This window comes from Vicia villosa, unplaced genomic scaffold (assembly GCF_029867415.1).
Source record: "Vicia villosa cultivar HV-30 ecotype Madison, WI unplaced genomic scaffold, Vvil1.0 ctg.002028F_1_1, whole genome shotgun sequence".
Taxonomy (NCBI): Eukaryota; Viridiplantae; Streptophyta; class Magnoliopsida; order Fabales; family Fabaceae; genus Vicia; species Vicia villosa.
Genome location: NW_026705817.1, coordinates 142,556 through 163,383, shown reverse-complemented (window position 1 = coordinate 163,383; position 20,828 = coordinate 142,556). Strand labels below are relative to the sequence as shown.

General features: G+C 35.2%; 1 protein-coding gene and 1 long non-coding RNA gene across 2 annotated transcripts; both read left to right on the top strand.

Moving 5' to 3' along the window:
- The first annotated feature begins 13,261 nt into the window (after positions 1–13,261).
- LOC131637557 (uncharacterized) lies at positions 13,262–13,939 on the top strand. The gene has a single exon (XM_058908156.1). The coding sequence runs from the start codon at positions 13,262–13,264 to the stop codon at positions 13,937–13,939; it is 678 nt and encodes a 225-aa protein (XP_058764139.1).
- Positions 13,940–18,201: 4,262 nt separating this feature from the next.
- On the top strand, positions 18,202–18,887 carry LOC131637553 (uncharacterized). Its single transcript, XR_009294358.1, has 3 exons — positions 18,202–18,375; positions 18,469–18,641; positions 18,739–18,887. It is a non-coding gene; the product is annotated as an uncharacterized LOC131637553 (long non-coding RNA).
- Positions 18,888–20,828: the final 1,941 nt, after the last annotated feature.

Below are 20,828 nucleotides of genomic sequence, written 5' to 3'. Positions count from 1 at the left end.
ATTAACCCTTCCTTTGGAAACAATAAAAAGATGGTCCCCAGTGGAGTCGCCATTTTTCTGTCGCGGGGAAAAATCGTATCTTTTTCTCGGGATGAGACACCTGATGCCTTCTTTGGGCTCGAGTGCTCAAAAAAATGATTTTTCTTTTATTCCGACCAAACTTTTTATTATTTCCAAAGTAGGAAAAGGAAAAAAGCTGCAATAACCTTAAAAGTGGGGGGAGAGATCTTTGGGTAAGAGGGTTGGTTATACGAAGGGAAGGTATTAGCACCCAACGTATCTACAGTACTCTATAGGTTTCTTTGCTATGTTTTTCATTCCATGTTATTGAGAGGTTCTTGTGAAATAGGTGGGACCTAAGGTGTTTGTTTGATTATGCTTGCAAAGATCATCACGATCCTCTGCATACATATCCCTTAGAGGGAATCAGAGCATCTGTAGCTCGGGGTCTACGGGTGCTAAGGTTTGAATGGTTTGAGGGAGAAGTTTTGCTCGCCAAGGATACGACCTTGTGCCTACGTATTCTCAAAGGGATGTTGAGAAAGTCAGAGCAATCGTAGTTCCCACTTATGCTAGTAGAAGCAAAGGAAAAGAGACAAATGTCATCTCAATGTTCGATGTATCTAATCTATATCATCACATACATCTGTTTGATTTTTGTTTGAAATCTTTTCATTATAAGCCCTGGGCTGTGCCACTTATGGCGCTTAGAATGATAAAGATGTTTTTTAGCCAGCCTTGTGGCAAAAACTTTCAATGAAGTCAGCCTTGTGACAAAAAGTTTTGATTAATCATCCAGCCTTGTGGCAAAAGTTTCAATGAAGTCAGCCTTGTGACAAAAACTTTGATTAGTCAGCCAGTATGGTGGCAAAAAGGTTTGATTGATTAGCCAGCCTTGTGGCAAAAAGAAATTTGATTGATTGATTGTTTGTGATGATATAGAAGAGATACTCCTATCATAGAGATGAAAAATGTCTAATCTCCTAGGGTATTTGATTTGGATATTGGGGATGCTTATAAGAAGTCCGTGGGTCCTTGTACGAAGCCCAAGAGGAGGCTATCCGAGGGTCCTTGCATTGTAAGCCCAAGAGGAGGCTATGGGAGGGACAATCGAGGGTCCTTGCATTGTAAGCCCAAGAGGAGGCTATGGGAGGGACAAGTCGTTTGTACAAAGCCCAAGAGGAGGCGTGGTATAGTTGGTTTGAGCTCTTAGAGCGATTTCACCGGGAAACCATACTCTATGTCCTAACCTAAACTAGGGAGATTCTTTGCACGAAGCCCAATAGGAGGCTATGGGGAACCTAGTGTTGTACTAAGTTGAACAAGTATATATAACACAATCACAAATATGAACAAGTACGAACAAATATGAACAAGTACATGAACAAGTATGAACAATTACATATTTATGACAAAGTGTGTGTATATAATGGAGTTTATGAAGGAAATATACCTGTAAGCATGATCCATTTGTATACACGGGGGCTCGGGACTCATACTCGGGGGAGAGGCCCATTGAGTTTATTCAAAAGTTGTGTGAACAAGTATTTACAAGAGGGCTCGGGACTTATACCTACATGGAGGCCCATGGTATTTTTGGGAAGATTTAAAGAAAACCTTCATTTTTGATTTGTTATTCAAGGTTAAAAATCAAATTGATCGAGGTATGTACAAAAGGGGTGTACAATGAAATACCTAATTTCATGTACGGGAATGGGACTTATACCTATGTGGAGGCCCATGTTTTATTTTATAAAACATGGTTGATTGTTTTGTTAAAAGATGCGTCGTTTGAAAAACTGTTTGAAAGTTTGTTTTGAAAGAAGTTTTTTTGTTGTTTTTTAAAGAAAAAAACTGTACAAAGAAAAAGGAAAGGGACTTATACTCTCTAATATTCGAGAGGCCCATGTTTTATTTTCATAAAACATGGTGGATGGTTTTGAAAAAGATGGTGAGGTTTGTTGTTTAAAAACTGTGAAGGTTTTGTTTTGAAAAAGTTTTTCTGTACAAAGAAAAACTGTACAAAGAAAGAGGAAAGGGACTTATACTCTCTAATATTCGAGAGGCCCATTATTTTGAAAATCAATTGTTCAATCCAAAAAGATTTAATCAATAGTTTCTTTTGAAAAGAAAACCAAAAAGAAAAGGTTTATCGTTTTGAAAAAACCGTGATCGTTTGTTTTAAAACGGTTTGAATTTTGACAAAAGTCAACTTAATTAAGATAAAAAACAAATTTCATGCTTAATTAAGACCTAAATAATTAGGGTTTGATCACAAAAATATTTACAAGTGATTAAGTTTGAAAATCAAATGAAAAAACAATATTTTAAGTATTAAAAATACATTTTAAAACATGTCACTTTAAACTTAATAAAAACACATCAAATAAATATTTTTTTTGTGATTTTTTGAGTATTCATAAAATATATGTGTTAAATAAAAAGTGTGCAAAAAATGAAGCAAAAATGAATTGATTTGGTTAGTTAATTAATTAGTTAAAGTTGTTAAAAAAAATTGAAGAAAATAAGTGTTAAAAAAATGGTTTGGTCCTGCCAGGGTTTAAACCCACGCCCTTACTCTCACCAGCCAAAACACTTGCCAACTGAGCCACGCTTGTGGCTTGTAATACATACGCCTTCAATTAAATATATTTTAAAACAAGGATTTGAATTTTCCAAACCAAAAAACGCGCCAAGAACACAACCCTAACTGATTTTTGAAAATCATTGAAACTGTGTTGTTTTGATCAAGTAAAGGGCCTATCTCACTCGGTTTTTCACGAGGAACATGATGGTGTCCTCATAATTCATTTATTTTTGCTCTAAGGTGGTCAATTTTGTGATGAACACGAAGAACCCTAATTCTGAATTTGAACATGAAACCGTGTACGATTGATGAATTGTGAAATTGATTGAGGGCTATTGATCAGTGATAGTGCAGAAACAAGATGGCAACTAAATTTTTCATTTATGATGCATGTATGTATGAGTTTGAAGTTCATAAGACTTACCTTCAAAAACGGCCAAACTGGGAATTGAATTTTGATCTGGAGGTGTTACAGATGCTTTGTAACAATCTGGATAGCTTCAATGATGATTATGGAAGGTGTCTGGATGCTTGGAGTGAATTGAAAACACCTGGAGCAGTTGGAGGTACCCGATCTGCAGTTAAGCCTAAGTGTGAATCGAGCTCGATGATTCTGATGTTTCAGGTTGATGATGAGTGTTTGGATAGCTCATATGTGATATATGTGAGGTGTGGGAAGTGTTAATTGGGACAGAAATGATCTGGAATGAAAATTGGCATGATAAGGCTCTTCATGTGTTCATATGGAGGTTGAAGAGTGAATCTGAGTTTTGGGGTGATTTGGGGTGTGTGAGTGGTTCAAACACATCCCATATGATGTTTATGAGTTGCTAGAACCATCATTTTGGCCATAACTTCAAGGGTTTGGAGGTTGAGTTTTCTACCTCTTAGAAACTTAAGAAACTTGCATTCTAAGAAAGAAAGAGAAAGCCTATAATTTGTGAGGCTTTGGTGTGATTTTGAATGGAGTTTGGACCTCTATTTATAGGCCAAGAGTTCTGAATGCTGAGCTTGGCAAGTTGATCAAAGAAGTGATGATTTGGCTTAAGAGATAAAAAGGAATCTTTTACATTTAATGCAAAATGGTTAAAGTATCTTAACCATGGTCATTCTTCCAAGCTTCTTATCCTCTTCCATTCTGATCTTCTAATCAGAAAATATCTTTCAATTATTGCTTTGATGTGTCATTACTTGCATTAGAGACCATATAGCATTGAAACTTAGTGAAAAATGATGAAAATTCAAGCATAATGGTCACTAATGTCAAAATTCAAAACCATGGCTACACACCATATTTTTTCATGCCCTTGGACATTTTGGAAAGCTTATGTTACACACTTCAAAACCCTAGTTGGAAGTTTCTTCAAGACCTTTAAGGAAATGGGTGAAAAAGATCCATGAACTTTGAAAAAAATGAGATTTTAAGTGCATTTTTCAAAAGATACCAACTTTGAAGCTCCATATCTCTTAAATGGTTGATCTTTTGGAAAATCATTTTATGTGACAAAGTTGTTCATTGGATCAAAATCTACAACTTTCATGTTGGAAGTTTTTCTCAGTTTGTAGGTGAAATTTTGAGTTATTCCCTTCCAAAGTTTGGAAAAAACCATTGAAAAACACCTAGAAAATTTTCTAAGTATAAAAGTCAAACTTTGACTTTTTGATTCTTGATTGATTTTCTTGATTTTTCTTGATCAAATGACTTCATATATCATATATTGATGATTCAAAACCTCAAAAGTCATGGTTGACCAAAATTCCCCAAAAGTCAATGGTGATCTTGTACAGTTGACTTTTTCAAACGAATCGCGTTTCTGGAGCTTTCAAATGAAACAGGATATCCTCATCAAATGAATGGTATGAATGGATCACATTGAAGCATTAGAGGATATTGAGCCATGGCTTAAGTTGTGGAACCATGTTCTGATTAAAAATTCAGTTGTGCAGGTGATTTAGGTCAAAAACCCTAATTGTCGACCTGATGAAATTGATGACTGTGGATCTTGAATTGAGATGTAATTTCCATTGGATGTTGTCATAGGGATTATTTGAAGATGATTGAAACCTTTGATTGACTTCCTGGGGATTTTTAGGGTTTCCCAAATGTGATCCCTGATTTCAGTCCCTGATAGTTCAAAACCCTAATCTGATGATTTGGAATTTCACTGTTGATCAATCCTTGTGTAGGAGATGTCTTGAGCCAATGGATTAGGTAAAAATGATGTACTTGGGGTCTTGAGGTCATGTCCCAAGTCATTAGGTCAAATCCTGAGCAAAAGTCAGGAGTATGCTAACTTCAGTCAAAACCCTAATCGGGTTGATTCAAAGTCTCTGAGCTTGTTGAAATGAATCTCCGAGGACCAAATGTTAATTGTTGATGAAGATGATTCATTTGAAATGAAGGGGGAACAAAACCCTAATTGATTGTTGCCTGTACTGATGAGTGATTTCTTGATTAAACCCTGCTGAGTCACAAGTAGCAAACACAAGCTATGCAATTTGTTAGAGATGCAAATGATGCATATGCTATGATATGAGGTGGTATCTTAGGTCAAAATTGGGGTATGACAGTACGTCGATGAATCTCTCTTTTTATACCTTCAGTGGAACGTTGGTATATGTTATCATCAGTGGTACGGCGGTACATCTCTTTCATCGTCAGTGGTACGTCGATGAATCTATCTTTTTATGCCTTCAGTGGAACGTTGGTATATGTTATCGTCAGTGGTACCGCGGTACATCTCTTTCATCGTCAGTGGTACGTCGATGAATCTCTCTTTTTATACCTTCAGTGGAACGTTGGTATATATTATCGTCAGTGGTACGGCGGTACATCTCTTTCATCGTCAGTGGTACGTCGATGAATCTCTCTTTTTATACCTTCAGTAGAACGTTGGTATATGATATCGTCAGTGGTACGGCGGTACATCTCTTTCATCGTCAGTGGTACGTCGATGAATCTATCTTTTTATACCTTCAGTGGAACGTTGGTATATGTTATTGTCAGTGGTACGGCGGTACATCTCTTTCATCGTCAGTGGTAAGTCGATGAATCTCTCTTTTTATACCTTCAGTGGAACGTTGGTATATGTTATCGTCAGTGGTACGGCGGTACATCTCTTTCATCGTCAGTGGTACGTCGATGAATCTCTCTTTTTATACCTTCAGTGGACCGTTGGTATATGCTATCGTCAGTGGTACTGCGGTACATCTCTTTCATCGTCAATGGTACGTCGATGAATCTCTCTTTGTATACCTTCAGTGGAACGTTGGTATATGCTATCGTCAGTGGTACTGCGGTACATCTCTTTCATCGTCAATGGTACGTCGATGAATCTCTCTTTGTATACCTTCAGTGGAACGTTGGTATATGTTATCGTCAGTGGTACGGCGATACATCTCTTTTACTACCTCGAGTGGAACGTTGGTAGCTCACCTTCAGTGGAACGTTGGTGTATATTGATATATTCTCATCGTCAGTGGTACGTCGATGCATTTCTATTCATATCATCAGTGGAACGATGGTGTGTTTTCTTTTAAACGAAAGATTGGCATTCGGATTCAGGATGCATATTTTCTCATCCCCAATGAAAGAGGATGCCCCTTTCTCATCTCCAGCGAAAGGTGATGCTTTAACCTCTCTGGTGCGAGATGTTTTCCCCAGAGAAGTTTCTTTTCCCACCAAAGTTTCATCTCTCTAACAAAGTCTTGCCTTCCTCAGTGGAGTTTTTCCCGCAAGACAATTGTTTCCCCAGTGGAGTTCCTTTTCCTCCCCGGTGTTGCCGTGTTTTATCCTCATCATATGCATTCATTAAATATTGCATAGCATCTTAGGTTCAAAAATTGTGTTTTATATATTTAAGTCTCTTCGATTTCGTCAAAACGAAGATTTCCAATAAAAAATAGTGAATAACTTGACACATTAGTTGGCACATAGGCCTCTTATGTAGCACTTAGGACTACATTAGACCACTTGGACTGCAAACATCCTTATTAATATGAATAGATATAAAAAATTCTTGCTTTTTGCATCTTAACTAAGATACACCATTGCAGGATTTTCTCATAGATCAAGAGAGTATTAACATCAACATTGAGTTCCTATCTGAAGTAGCAATGAAATGATCAAAAGATCATACATATTAAGTAGAAAAGCATTTTTCACAAAGAAACATGATCAAAACAATAACTTGAGAAACATGTATATTGTCATACCCCAATTTTTGACCCTAAGATCACACATTATTTGCATGCCAATCATCAATCAAGAAGTTTTAACTCAGAGCTCTACTGGTGATGTTGTGCACAATTCATCTGCAAGGGAATCATCGAGCACCCATGTTTTTCTTGTATATGTTGTTTTACTAACCAAAATACCAAAAATATTGCCTTGTGCTTTTGTATGTTTGTGTTTTGTAGGTATCAAGTCAAAGTATCCATCAAAGGAGCATTTTTCAACATTTTTCACTGTGCAAATCGATTTGCATAAGGTGTAAATCGATTTACACAACTGATTCTGCACCAGATTTGCTTCTGCCATCAGTGCAAATCGATTTGCATAAGACAGCAATCGATTTGCATAACTGTTTTTGCCCCAGATTTTGCCTTTTTCAGCAATGTAAATAGATTTGCATAAGGTGCAAATCGATTGCACCAGTGCGAATTTGGAAAAATGAAGGCAAAATTCAGCTTTTGAAAGTGTTGACATCATTTGCAAGAATGGGAAGCATGACTTAGTTCTTACATTTGATTATCTACATCATTTAATCATAAACCCTCATGTGATTGCATCAAGACCATTGGATCTCTTTTTTGGCTCCAAAACCATTTCCCAAGCCTAATTCTATTTTCCAATCCTAACTCCAAGCCACAAAATTTCCCAAGCCTAAGTGCTATAAATTGAGGCATTCCCCTCCTCATTTTTCAAGCTTTGATAGCCAAGAAAACTCTTGCTCTTTCTCTCCTCACCTCTTCCAAACCCCTCACTCAAAGCTCTCATTTCTTCCATAAAAATTAGTGAGTTACATCTTGAACCTCACTAATTTAGAGCTAAACCTCAACATAAACACTACTTTCTTCATCAATTGTGAGAGATCAAGGCTTGTGGTTGTATGTTCTTGAAGAAGATTCAAAGTTTGTGAAAGATTTGGTAAAATTCTAGATCCTTTCCATAATTCAAGATGTGATCCATTGTTGTTTATGTTTGATACATTTTCGTGCACAAATTGATCCAAGATCACAAGGCGTTTGGTTTTATGTTTAAACAAGTTTTCTTCCCTTGATTTGCTGTTTTTTTGAAAAACTGTGTTGTGCAAATCGATTTACATCTGGTGCAAATCGATTTACACAACTGAAAAACTGCGCAGATTTAAAAACAGAGTTATGTAAATCGATTTACACTCTGTGCAAATCGATTTACATCTGAGCAGAATGTGTGTTTTTGCCTTTTTTAACTTGTTTTTGGTTCCAACTCATCTTCTACTCCATTCTTTTGATATTTTCTTTGAATCACAAGTTAGAGGCCTAATTTCTCTCTAATTTCAATGGACTTAGGGCGTCGATAGGATGAGAATCCAAATCCGCAAAATTAAGTGATTGAAATTATGGATGAAAGGAGTTTTTAATGTGGTTCCATCTTTTGTTTCTCTTTATTTTGATCGATGAAAGTCTTAATACCTTGAGAATTCTTATGGATTCTTGGTAAAGACTAGATCACTCACCATTTTTCTTTTCGTGCGGTATTGCTTTCGGAAAGCGATCTACATATCGTTCTTCTCGCATGCATTAGCACATAAAGTTTTGACCGGCCTCGTTGTAGGGTGATTTCTACATAAATCACTTGGTGATCTGCTTAACATAGCGCCATATTTCATGTCCCGAGTCAAAAGGATCAAATATGGAAGAGAATTGTATGCGGTTGATTTAAGACTTATAGAGGTTTATCGTGTAGTCGCTATGATTTTATCAAGCTTCTGATAAATTTCTATTGAATTTAAATCCGAGGACATCCTTCACTCACCATCGATCTTAATTACTAACTTTGATAACATACTTGACAAGTTTCAAGATGGTTATCTTTAACATCTAACAATTGACTTTAATTTCCGCAATTTATTGTATTGCTCTTTATATTTCTCGCTTTATCGCTTTATTTTATCATTTCATCATATTTACATTCCGCTATTTTCTCTTTGTCCATTTGGACGTTTATATTCCGCTATTTGCTCTTTGTCCATTTGGACACTATGTTTATGTTTCCGCCATTTTCTTTTTGTCCACTTGGACCATACTTTACTTTTATGCTAAAACACTAATAAATGACAAAATCTAAAAAACACTTAAGGCTCTCTTTCGGACTATTGGTTACTATCTCGAGCATTTTGGAGATTTGGACTTATGGACTTAGGACCTCTGGACCCTTTCTGTTGTTACTTTACTATTATTCTGTCTGTCTGGCATTGATTATTGTCTGTTTGTGTGTGCAGGTATTTTCTTGAAAGCCCTTGATGGTTAATTGCAAGGCATTGATATAAGGATTTTACCCGAAAACAGCCGTTACTCTGCCCGATTTTTGTCAGAATTTTAATGTGCTTAATGCAAAGTGGTGCTAAGATAATAAGTTCATCTGGATCCCCAAGTGGTAATGTGTTGGTTTGGTATTGATAAGTCCAAAGGATGGGAAATCTACCTTGACTCTTCATGTCAAGTGTTAGCTTCTTTTTTCGGTTAGACCGTTTCTTTCCTTAGCTTTTATTTTACGCATTAGGATAGCCTCTTCATCTCCTCCCCTTCTTTAATTTTCAAAATCTTCTCCCTTTTTACAAAATCTTCTTATGTTTGCAACCTTTTCAAAAACCTTTCTTAAAAAATATCTTTCGCCCTTAGTGGCCTTTTTCTTCAAAAGATTAGACACGACTAATTGTTGAAACGAGTGGTTATACCCCACGATTTTGAAATTGATTGATATAATGAGATCTTTTCCGCGTGAGAGAGCTAGTGGCATACTCGTTGATTTTATCCGAGTTGGAGCCCTTCTTTCATTTGCAATGCAAAGAACTCATTTGTTCTCGTGCTCAAGATCAATGGCTGAGTATTTCTCTCCAACGACGATAAAGTGTTTATTCCTTTTTAAAAAAACGTTTTCCCTTTAAGCGGAACTACATTAGCTCTGACTTCTCCATTGCACCGAGGAGGTATGTAGGCACAAGGCTTAACGTCTTGCCAAGCTTATTTTAAAAATAAAACAAACTCTTTTTTTAGCACACACGACACAGATTTTCAAAAAGGTTCCTGTGGAGTACCACAGATATGAGGGGTGCTTTAAACCTTCCCCTCATATAATCAACACCCGTACCGGAGATCTCTTTCTTGTTTTAAAAACAAAACTTTGGGTTTTTTCGTTCTTTTCCCTTTTCCTTTGGAAACAATAAAGCGCGGTGGCGATTTCAAACGAAATATTGAGTCGAGTCAATCTAATGGCTTCGTTCTCAGAATTTCCCCGCTACATATATATAAAGAAATATAGATTTTTTTTCAATACTAACTAGATTTTAGTGACTTCAGTTTATGAGTTTCACTAAATTTGGAAAGGAGAGGGGTGAAGGGCTCGAAGGCGCGAAAGGAGTTTTTACCACTGCAGTTATGAATCTGTTATCCTATAATATCAGAGGGGGAGGGGCTTTGTCCAAAAGGGAGAGAGTGAGCTTTTTACTTAATTCTGGTTGTACTGAAGTCTGTTTCATTCAGGAAACAAAGTTACAATCTTTTAATGATATCGTGGCCAGATCGTTTTGGGGAGGTTCGGAGGTGGATTGGTAGGCAAGTTGGTCTGATGGAGCATCACGTGGTTTAGCGATTTTGTGGAGAAAGGGATCGGTGCAACCCAATTTCAGCTTTGCGGGGGAAGGCTTTTTAGGCATTAATATTGATTGGAAAGGCTTGTGTGTCAATTTGATCAATGTGTATGCTCCTAGAAGTGTTACTGGAAGAAGGGAATTGTGGAAGAATTTGATAAACAGAGGTTTAGTTGGGGGCAACAATGAGTGGTGTTTAGGCGGAGATTTCAACGAGGTGTTATGTAAAAAAGAAAGGTTAGGGGAGGCAGTCCTTCGTAACAACAGAGGTATGGCCGACTTCAACGAGTTTGTTGCTAGAATGGGGGTGGTGGATGTCCCGTGTGTTGGCGGAAAGTTTACTTGGTTTAAAGATAACGGTAGAGCGATGAGTAGATTAGATCGATTCCTTTTGTCTAGGAATTTGATTGATGAATGGAGGGTTATGGATCAAAGGATTGGCAAAAGAGACTTATCGAATCATACTCCTATTCTTTTAAAGTGTGGAGCGGTAGATTGGGGCCCGAAGCCGTTTAGATTCAACAATTCGTGGTTCAAACACAAAGACTTTAAAGACTTTGTGTCTTATGAATGGGAGAATCTCAAGGTGACGGGAAGAGGAGATTATGTTTTGATTGAAAAGCTCAAAAGATTGAAGGAGAAATTAAAGTCATGGAATAGGGATGTTTTTGGATGGATCGATTTGAAAGTAAACGAGGAAGTAGAAATGTTAAATGAGATTGATAATGACCTAGTCGATAACTATGGTGGAGACATCTTGCATTTGGTGGAGAAAAGGAAGCATGCCTCTAATGAAGTGTGGAATTGTTTGAACCTAAAAGAGAGTATGCTTCGACTCAAGTCTCGTCAATTATGGTTGAAGGAAGGGGATAGGAATACTAGATTTTTTCACAATTCTATCAAAGATAGGAGACGGAGGTGCGCTTTATCGGTCTTGGATGGTGTAAATGGTAGGGTGGAAGGTGTGGATGAGGTGAAAAGGGAAGTCAAGAATCACTTCGAAACTTTTTTTAAAAAAGAAAATTTCGAGAGAGCCACTCCGGAGGGTTTGTCGTTACCGGTGTTAGAAGAGGTGGATAGTTTGTGGTTGGAAAGACCGTTCAACATAGAGGAAGTAAAGGAGGCGGTTTGGGATTGTAATGGAAATAAAAGTACGGGGCCGGACGGTTTCTCTTTGGAGTTCTTCCAACAATTTTGGGAAACGATTAAAGAAGATGTGATGAGGTTTGTGGAAGTTTTTTATCATAGGGCTAGGACTCCTAAAGGTGTATCCTCGTCCTTTTTAGCTCTTATTCCCAAAGTTAAGAATCCTCAAGCTTTGTCCGAATATAGACCTATATTCCTTGTGAGTAGTCTTTACAAGATTCTTTCCAAGCTTTTGGCGAGGAGGTTGAAAGGTGTTTTAAGGAAATTGGTTTCGTTGAATCAAACCGCCTTCGTTCCGGGGAGAAACATAGCGGATGGAGTGTTGGTGGTGAGTGAAGTTTTGGATCTAGCCAAGAGGATGAGAAGGAGTTGTTTCGTTATGAAAGTTGATTTCGAAAAGGCCTACGATCGAGTGACTTGGAATTTTTTGAGATTGGTTCTTCGGAAGATGGGTTTTGGAGATAAATGGTTGGCATGGATGGAGGGTAGTGTCTTTAATAGCTATTTGTCGGTTTTGGTTAATGGGAGCGTTACTAAGGATTTTAAGGTAGAAAAAGGGCTTCGACAAGGAGATCCTCTATCTCCTTTCTTGTTTGTCCTTGCAACGGATGTGTTAACGGCTTTAATTAAGAAAGCTTCGGTCATAGGAGATTTTAGAGGTTTTAAGTTCAATGAAATGGATTGTGTGGATATGCTTCAATTCGCGGACGATACTATCATTTTGGCAGAGGTTACTTTTGAGAACATTTGGAGCATTAAAGCAATTTTGAGGGGTTTTGAGGTTATGGCGGGATTGAGGGTCAATTTTAATAAGAGTAACATATATGGGGTCAATGTGGGGGACTCGTTTCTTAGCGCGGCATCCGTGTTTCTTGGGTGTAGGATTGATTCCCTTCCTTTTAAATTTCTCGGAGTTAAGGTGGGGGATAATCCTAGGAAGTTTTCAATGTGGAGAGATTTATTAACTCAATTAAAGAAGAAGCTTGCGGTGTGGAAAGGCATAACGCTCAATATGGCGGGAAGGGTTTGTTTGATCAATTCGGTGTTGAATGCTATTCCGTTATATACTTTGTCGTTTTACAAAGCTCCTAAAAAAGTCCTAAAGGAGATTAGAGCCATTCAAAGTGCCTTTCTTTGGAATGCTAATGAAGGGAATAGATCGATTCATTGGGTGTCGTGGGAAACTATTTGCAAAAGTAAAGAAGAAGGTGGTTTAGGAGTGAAAAATGGGGAGATTTTGAATGTCGCTTTACTTAGCAAGTGGAAGTGGAGGATCCTTGTAGAGGAGAAGGCGGTGTGGCACGGTTTATTGAGATCTAGATACGGGGAGGTGAAGAAAAAAGTTTTAGTAGGTGATGTTTCGATGATAGAAAAGAATGACTCTATATGGTGGAGGGATTTACTTACTTCGGATAATTATATTTTGTTGTTCAAAGATAATTTTTCAGGTGCTATTAAGTGTCAAGTTGGTGATGGGGCGGATATTCCGTTTTGGCATGGCTGTTGGTTAGCTGATCAGTCCCTAATTGAAGCCTATCCAGAGTTATACGTGTGTGCTGTCAATGATGCCATGTCCGTGCAAGAAGCTGGCAGCAACGACGCGAATTCTTGGAGCTAGAATTTGTAGAGAATAGCGCCCAGCAATGATGCTGCCACGGTTCTGCTGTTGCAAGAAATGCGTGAGTTTCTGAACCAGGTCCAGCCGGCAGCTTCGGTGAGGGACAGCTTCTCGTGGAAATTGAATGCTGAAGGTGTGTTCACGGTTAAATCCGTTTATGATAGGTTTTTCTGCAAACTTTCTGGGCCTGCTTTACACTCGTCTGTAGCCAAGGCAGCAGCCAATATTTGGAGTTTTAAAGTCCCAGCAAAATTGCAATTTTTTGGTTGGCGAGTCATTCACAATCGGATAGCAACGAATGATCAATTGTGTAAACGGGGAATTTTGGATTCTAATGATTTGTTATGTGTCTTTTGCAAAATGAAGGAGGATTCTTTACATCATCTTTTAGGAGATTGTGAGATTGTAGGTGGTATTTGGAAGAAGGTTCTTATGTGGATTAATTACGGGCCGGAGTTGTCGTTGAAGGATTTAGAAGGTTTTCCTTTTATTTTGAATAAGGTGAATTGTTTGGCTAAGAGATCTGTGATGGCGGTTATCTGGTTGGCTTCAATTTGGTGTATATGGTTGAGACGTAACGCCATAATCTTCAAGGAAGACAACTTTAGTTTCACCGAAGTCTATTCGGATATTGTCGTTTTGTCTTGGTGTTGGATTAGATCTTACTTTAAAATAGCTGCTTGTTGTAATTTCTATTATTGGAATACTTCTCCTCTTCTTTGTGTGGAGAAGTAATTTTCTGTTTTGTATTAGGCAGAGCATCCCTTTTGCTCTTTTAATGCCATTGCTTATTTAAAAAAAAAAAAAACTAAATTTGATTAAAATCAACATATTAGTGTGCTACTGTTGTCATGACAAGGCCAATGAGATGAAAGATAGTTTCTTGACAAGCTTTTTAGTATCATAAGAAACAACCTCTACAAATATGTCTGTTTTTTTTGCATAATAACCAAAACTAAATTAATATTAGAAAGTGCCTCAAATGCCATTTAGCGAACTTCAAATGATTTTGCATTGAAAAACGTAATACCAGAAAGTGCCTCAGATGCCATTTAGTGAATTTCAAATAATTTTGCATTCGGAAACTTAATGCCAAAAAGTGTCTCAGATGCAATTTTCGAACTTCAAATGATTTTGAATCAGAAACTTAATACCAAAAAGTGTCTTGGATGCCATTTCCGATTTTCAAAAGATTTTGAATTCAGAAACTTGAAAAATTCTTCATAAAAAACTGCATTACCCATTGTTTTCTTAGTCTTTTTTGGATGGATGTTCAACACGGTCTGAATGCCACTTTTGAAGCCAACTCTTGAATTAAAACTTCACCATTTCGAACATAATATAGCAACAAATACACAAGTAAGCGTTAGAATGGAAGAAATTTGCAAGTCCTCGTTGTCATGGCACAATGAGTATTAGACTATGTAAATATAGAAGATATTATTAGAGTTTATGGTACATAACTACTGAATAAATTGTTTAGGATTATTAGGAATATATATATATATATATATATATATATATATATATATATATATATATATATATATATATATATATATATATATATATATATAAAAGGGACGACTCAAGTATGAGAAATGAGAACAATGAATCACGATCATTAAATTTTGATTTTGTTGATTTTAATGGACTTGATTTGTTTCTCTTTCTATATTAATTTAAAATAAATATTAAGCATCATAGAAAGAGAAACCAATCCAGTCCATTAAAATCAACAAAATCAAAATTTAATGGTCGTGATTCATTGTTCTCATTTCTCATAATAACCAAGTGTTCTCACTTGAGTCGTCCCCTATATATATATATATATATATATATATATATATATATATATATATATATATATATATATATATATATATATATATATATATATAATATTTACAAGCAATCTATCTTTTATTTTGAAAAGATCCTATGTTTTCTTATTTTTATGGCGCCTCTCACACCCTCCTCCGCTAGCGACAGCACCGCCGCCTCTTCCCTTGTTTTTTGCATGTGGTTCATCTGTTTTAGTTACTTCATCCTCTATTACAGGTCCTTGACTTCAACCGCTATTCTATTTTTTTGTAAATGGCTTCAACTTATGGATTATCCTTTATTTCTTGATTTTTTTTATCGTGAACTTAGCTTAATGTTGTAATTTAGAAGTTATTGTCTTCTTCTGTGATGGTTTTCTGTGAGCAATTATCTGAGGCAAGAAGTGTTGCAGTAGCATGGAAACTTGTTGAACCTTTTCCTAATTTCTTCGTTGCTAAGAGTAAGCTCTTCTCTTCCTAGATATCTTTCAAACCAAAAAAACAAAGGCGGGGAAACATAGCTCCTGAAGTTCTAATTAGCTTGCGCTTAAATTACCATTATCACATGAATGATTTGCAAACCAAGCAATGTTTCCCATCCTTGTTGCATTGCGTCTATGTTCAATCTCAAAGGTGCATTTCTAGAGCAAAGATCTTCCCTTACAACTTCCAGTTCATCACAGTATTTTTGTCTCCCGTATGTTATCCTCTTTTACTTTCTGTGCAATGAAGGATTTTCATTGACACGATTGTTGGAAACTTAATGTGAATTGAAAGGGTCATGGTCATCCTATTTTGATTGAGTTAATTTTAATGGAATTACTTATTAATATAAATTAGTTATTAATTAATAATGAGTCACTCATCAAAACTTAGTTTTGACTAATTAACCCCCTCCTATTATTTTCTCTCCACTTTCCCACTATTTTCTCTCCACTTAGTTGAATCATTTACCTATATGATTCTTAAGTTTATTGGAATGGTACACCAGATTTCTAAACTTTTGGAATCTCTCTTCTCCCTCTCTATTCTCTTCATCTCAAAACATATTCTTTCTTCTTTATTTTTTAGTGGCCTTGTGCGCCCTCAACAACTGAAATTATTTCAGATACTACTAGTGGTTTAAACACCATCTGAAAGTGTATTTCTTTGAACGATTAATCATAGTGCAAGTGATAATTATAACCCTTTTGTGAACGAGCTTTTATCCTGGAGGCGTCGTGGTTATTAAGAACTGGTTTGCATAACTTTGGCAGTACCGCGAAATGTCTTAAAGAAAGCGTATTGTTCTGCGACTCAACCGATAACTATCTCCGTGGCAATCTCTTAAAAAACATTGCAGATTGATTTCTACTCTTGCCTCATAACCATGCTTTAGATTATTTGAGGAGGTTGTTTGATATTCTTATAGCCCTTTTTGATTATTTGTATTCTAGCCAAATCAAATTACAAGGGTTCTTTTTGAAGTTAAATACAAGTGCATTTTTTTCATACATAAGTGCAGCATGATTTGTTGGTGGTAAAGGAAGAGAATGACATCCAACCCAACACTAGTCGAGTTTCTGAGAGGCTCCAAAGTCATGAAGATAGATAGATGATTTGGCATCATTCAACAAAGAGAACTCCAAAGTCATGAAGCTAGTTGATTTGGCATTGTATAAGGTAGGCGTAGTAATGAGAGTTTTAGAGTACCTTTTTGATTGGAATTACATAAGAACAATATAGGCCCAAACTTCTAATGTAAGACCTTACTGTCCTGAGCTATGAAGACATGGGAATACCTTATCAGTTCAGTCCGGTTCGATACATATCGCAGCAACTCAGTTCAGGCTAGGCTTGATAGACCAATTAAATTGGTGGCTTAGTTTAGTGTCTAGAACTGGTTCACCGGTTCAAAGAACCAATCTAGCTTTGTTCTTAGTTAACTAGATGTGTAGAACCAGCTCTGTTTGGTTTTTTTTCAATAAGATCCACTGAGTTATAATATTATGGCATAATACATACCTATCAAAAGTTATATGGTGATTCTGAATGATCTCAATCTTGAAGGTCAAAGCAGAGAACTATAGATGTAAGAATCTTGAAGGGCTTGAAGTAGGCAACCTTAAATGAATAAAAGACACACTCTAATATCAAATTTTGGACTAAGAATCTTAGTTATTGGAAGGACAGGCAATCACCTAGAGATTTCCTCATCATTGACAGTGTAATAAAATAACAAGGCATCCGGAAACACAGACTAAAAAGTGGAAAGAAGAACTTTGAGATTTAATCACAAATTATAGAGTGTCCCTTTTTATAGATGGGTTCATTGTCAAACACCAATGCCATAGAATTTCATAACAGTATAATTGCAGAAAAAAGCTTTACAAATGAATAAATAGAATCCTATAAGAAAAAGACTGTGAAAACTAAATAGCTAAATGAAACTCCAAAAATAACACTGCTTAGACCATCTGCCATATTTTGACATCCCCATCAGTAAGCATTCCCCTATTGTAGTATGACTAACAATTCAACAAAATCAAACCAAAGCTGCATTTACATCTTTATTTTGAAATAAATTATGAAAAACTTCCAAAATGAATCTAAATGAAATAACTATATTTTGACAAGTCCACGACATGAACAAGATTACACAAGCTTAATGAGAAGCATATCTTAATATCATCCCTGACATACAATGAATGACATCAAAAATAGGCTAATGTTTGAAAGTTTTGTCCATAAACTCAATTCAAATCTTTGATAAACATATATTTTAACCAAATCATGCTGCCCCTAAATCAGTCATAAATAATATGATTTGCATACATGGAATTACAAATACACATAAATATGAAAAAATTATGATAGTTCAAATGAAACATGAAGTACCGTACTAAGAAAACACTCTAAGATTGGAAAAAACACTATATTGTTGTGATATAACATCAGTATTATACAATTTTATTTTGATTATTCAAACTTATAAATTACACCTTTTAGATACTGTTATAAAAATTATTTTTAGTATTTATAAAATAATCTAGTGTTACTTAATAAAAAAACTTTATTTTTTATTATATAAATTTTTTTACTCTTTCTTAATAAAAAGAAAATTAAATTAAATTAAATGTTATTATTATATAAAAATTGTCCCTAGAAACTCGTTCCTTCGCGAGAAACCCTCCCCTCTCTTTGAATCACGAAAATCTCTCTCAACCAAACAAGTTGATCAATTAATCCGTTTATCATGACCGGCTATCATTATAAGAACAGTGAAAGCTTCAATCACCTGAACTACAAATCTATACCTACTAAAGACTCAAAACAAATTCTGACGGTTTCGATTTCTTTTACAATCTGGTTTTTCTTCCGTTTTGTTTCTTCCTGGTTTTTGTACTTTTTAGAGTTAATCTTGATTGATCATTGTTAATAATTTGTTTAATGTTTTCGCAGATCTGTCAGAGCTTAATGTTGTAGAGGACCATTTGATGTTATCCAAATATTAGTGCATACATAGGGCTTTCATGGTTTGTATATCGGTTTTGGATTAACACGGTTGTAACGCAATCTCCAGTATATGCAATTTGGTGGGTTTCATATGTTTCAGCGCAACACATTATTTGGAGGTACAGTATGTTTCAGAACAATCTACAAAAATTTGAATTTTGTATACAACGTTCCTTCCCTTTACGGTTTTAACTTATATATGCGTGTTGATTCTAGCCGTTTAGGGCATGAAGATGATATGGAGAGCAAGCCTGTGGAAATACTCTTGCTTGTTTGTCTTTGGAATTAGGGTTGCAAAAAATGTAAATCAGGAAAACTAAATTTAACAAATTTGAAGTGGAATTCTTTCTTAAAGGATTATTATTGAAGGTAACATTGTCATTCATTTTATTACTATGGCATTTGATAGTTATGTGTTCTTTTATTTTTTTTTATAGATGCATTTAATATAGAGCAAATTGACTCTCTTGCGAGTTTGAAGGACTTAACTTGCTTTGATTTGTCGTATTCACATATCTCTGATGAGTTGCTTTCATCTATTGTAATGGAGAGTCTTCCTTTGAGAAAGCTTGTCCTCTGATATTGTTACAAATATGTTTATGCAGGAACTTTTTGTTTGTTATCCAAGTGTCCATCCATATAACATTTGTTTTAAACTTTCACCTTGCGTAAATATATTAACTAGCACTTGAACACAATTTATCATGCACTTTATTAACCTTAATCTTAAAATTAGTATCATTTTATTGTTTAAAGATAACATGTAAACATGACTTCCCACTTAAAATAGATTTGACTTTGATTAAGAAAGAGTATTGAGTTGCTGCATTAAAGATCACATGTAAATAATTGATAAGCAATATGAAACTATTAATTTCCTTTTAATGTTGGTTCAAATTAACCATGGACATGATGTTAGAGATTATTTATGTCCGATCATCTTCACTCTTTTAAATAAATATTAAAATGGTTTATTCAACATAATGAAGATGACAAGGGTTGAACTTTGATAAAATAATCTTTAACTTAATGTTCAGTGATAGTTTGGACCACTTTAAAAGAAAAATGGTTGGTTTAATAATGGTTATCCATTATTTATGTGTGATCTTTGATACATCAAATCAATGCTTTTGCCGGTAATCAAAGCCGATTCTATTTTGTGTGTGAAGTTATATTTAGGTGTGATTTAAAAAAAAAAATGATAATAGTTTCATGGTTAAAGTTAATAAATACATGATAAATTATGTTTAGGTTATATATTTATGCAAGGTGGAAGTTTAAAGCAATATATGAAATTTTTTTTAGAAATAAAAATTTATATTTTATTAAAATGAAGCGTAAATGTAATTTTTATCCACTTGTTGACCAAAGCAGAAAATCATAATAATGAGAAAATTTATAATGGAATTGTTTCAGACGGTTTCAAATATGAATATGGTTGGAGACTAGCCATAATCATATCTGAATATTTATTATAATATAAATAAACACATATTTATTATTATTAATCTTTGAATTAATAATTGTACTCAGTAGCAGGCAAGAGTAAGAATCAAGCTGTAACTTTGATAGTGTTTTATTTGAAATGATTTAGCATTGTAATTATGAAGATGTTAGTTACACTATATGTTTGGGGATCCTTTTCTGACTTTACAATTTGGCTAAGCATATTTGGAAACAGGTTATGTCCCATGTCCCACATCTTTAGTTACTTGTTGGTGTTATTTATTTATTTATTTTATTTCTTTGGTTTATTGGTTTGCATGGAAATCAAAAACGTTACTTTGTATTCAAAATCAGAAACATGAATGTCCACTACAAATTATGAAAATCATTGTAATAATTTAAAGTATTAAAAATTTAAGCTTCTATGTGCAATGGTAGACTCATTTTCTTTACTTGTTTCAAAAGTGTTGTTGCAAGCAGATTTAGACAAAGAATGGTTGTTGTTTTTCGCTGTTATGTATTTATATAGATATTTCATCAAATTCAAACCCATGTCGTTGATTTGTACTAGTTGGTTTTTTCTCATATTTTTTTGGATCTGTTTATATCTTTTATTTATAACTTTTTGATCAGATTTTCATCTTAATATGTTTGTAAGTAAGTGTGAAATACCAAGAAATTGAAAAGCTGTGAAACGAAAGCGTTTGGAATCATAAGGATCTGATCATGGAAATTCATGAGAATTAGGAATCGATTCTCATAGACAACACCACTATTCCGTACTGGAACCAGATTGATGGATTCGACTAAATGTGATGGTGGACGATCATCAGATGGTAATGATCGAGTGTTGGCCTCCT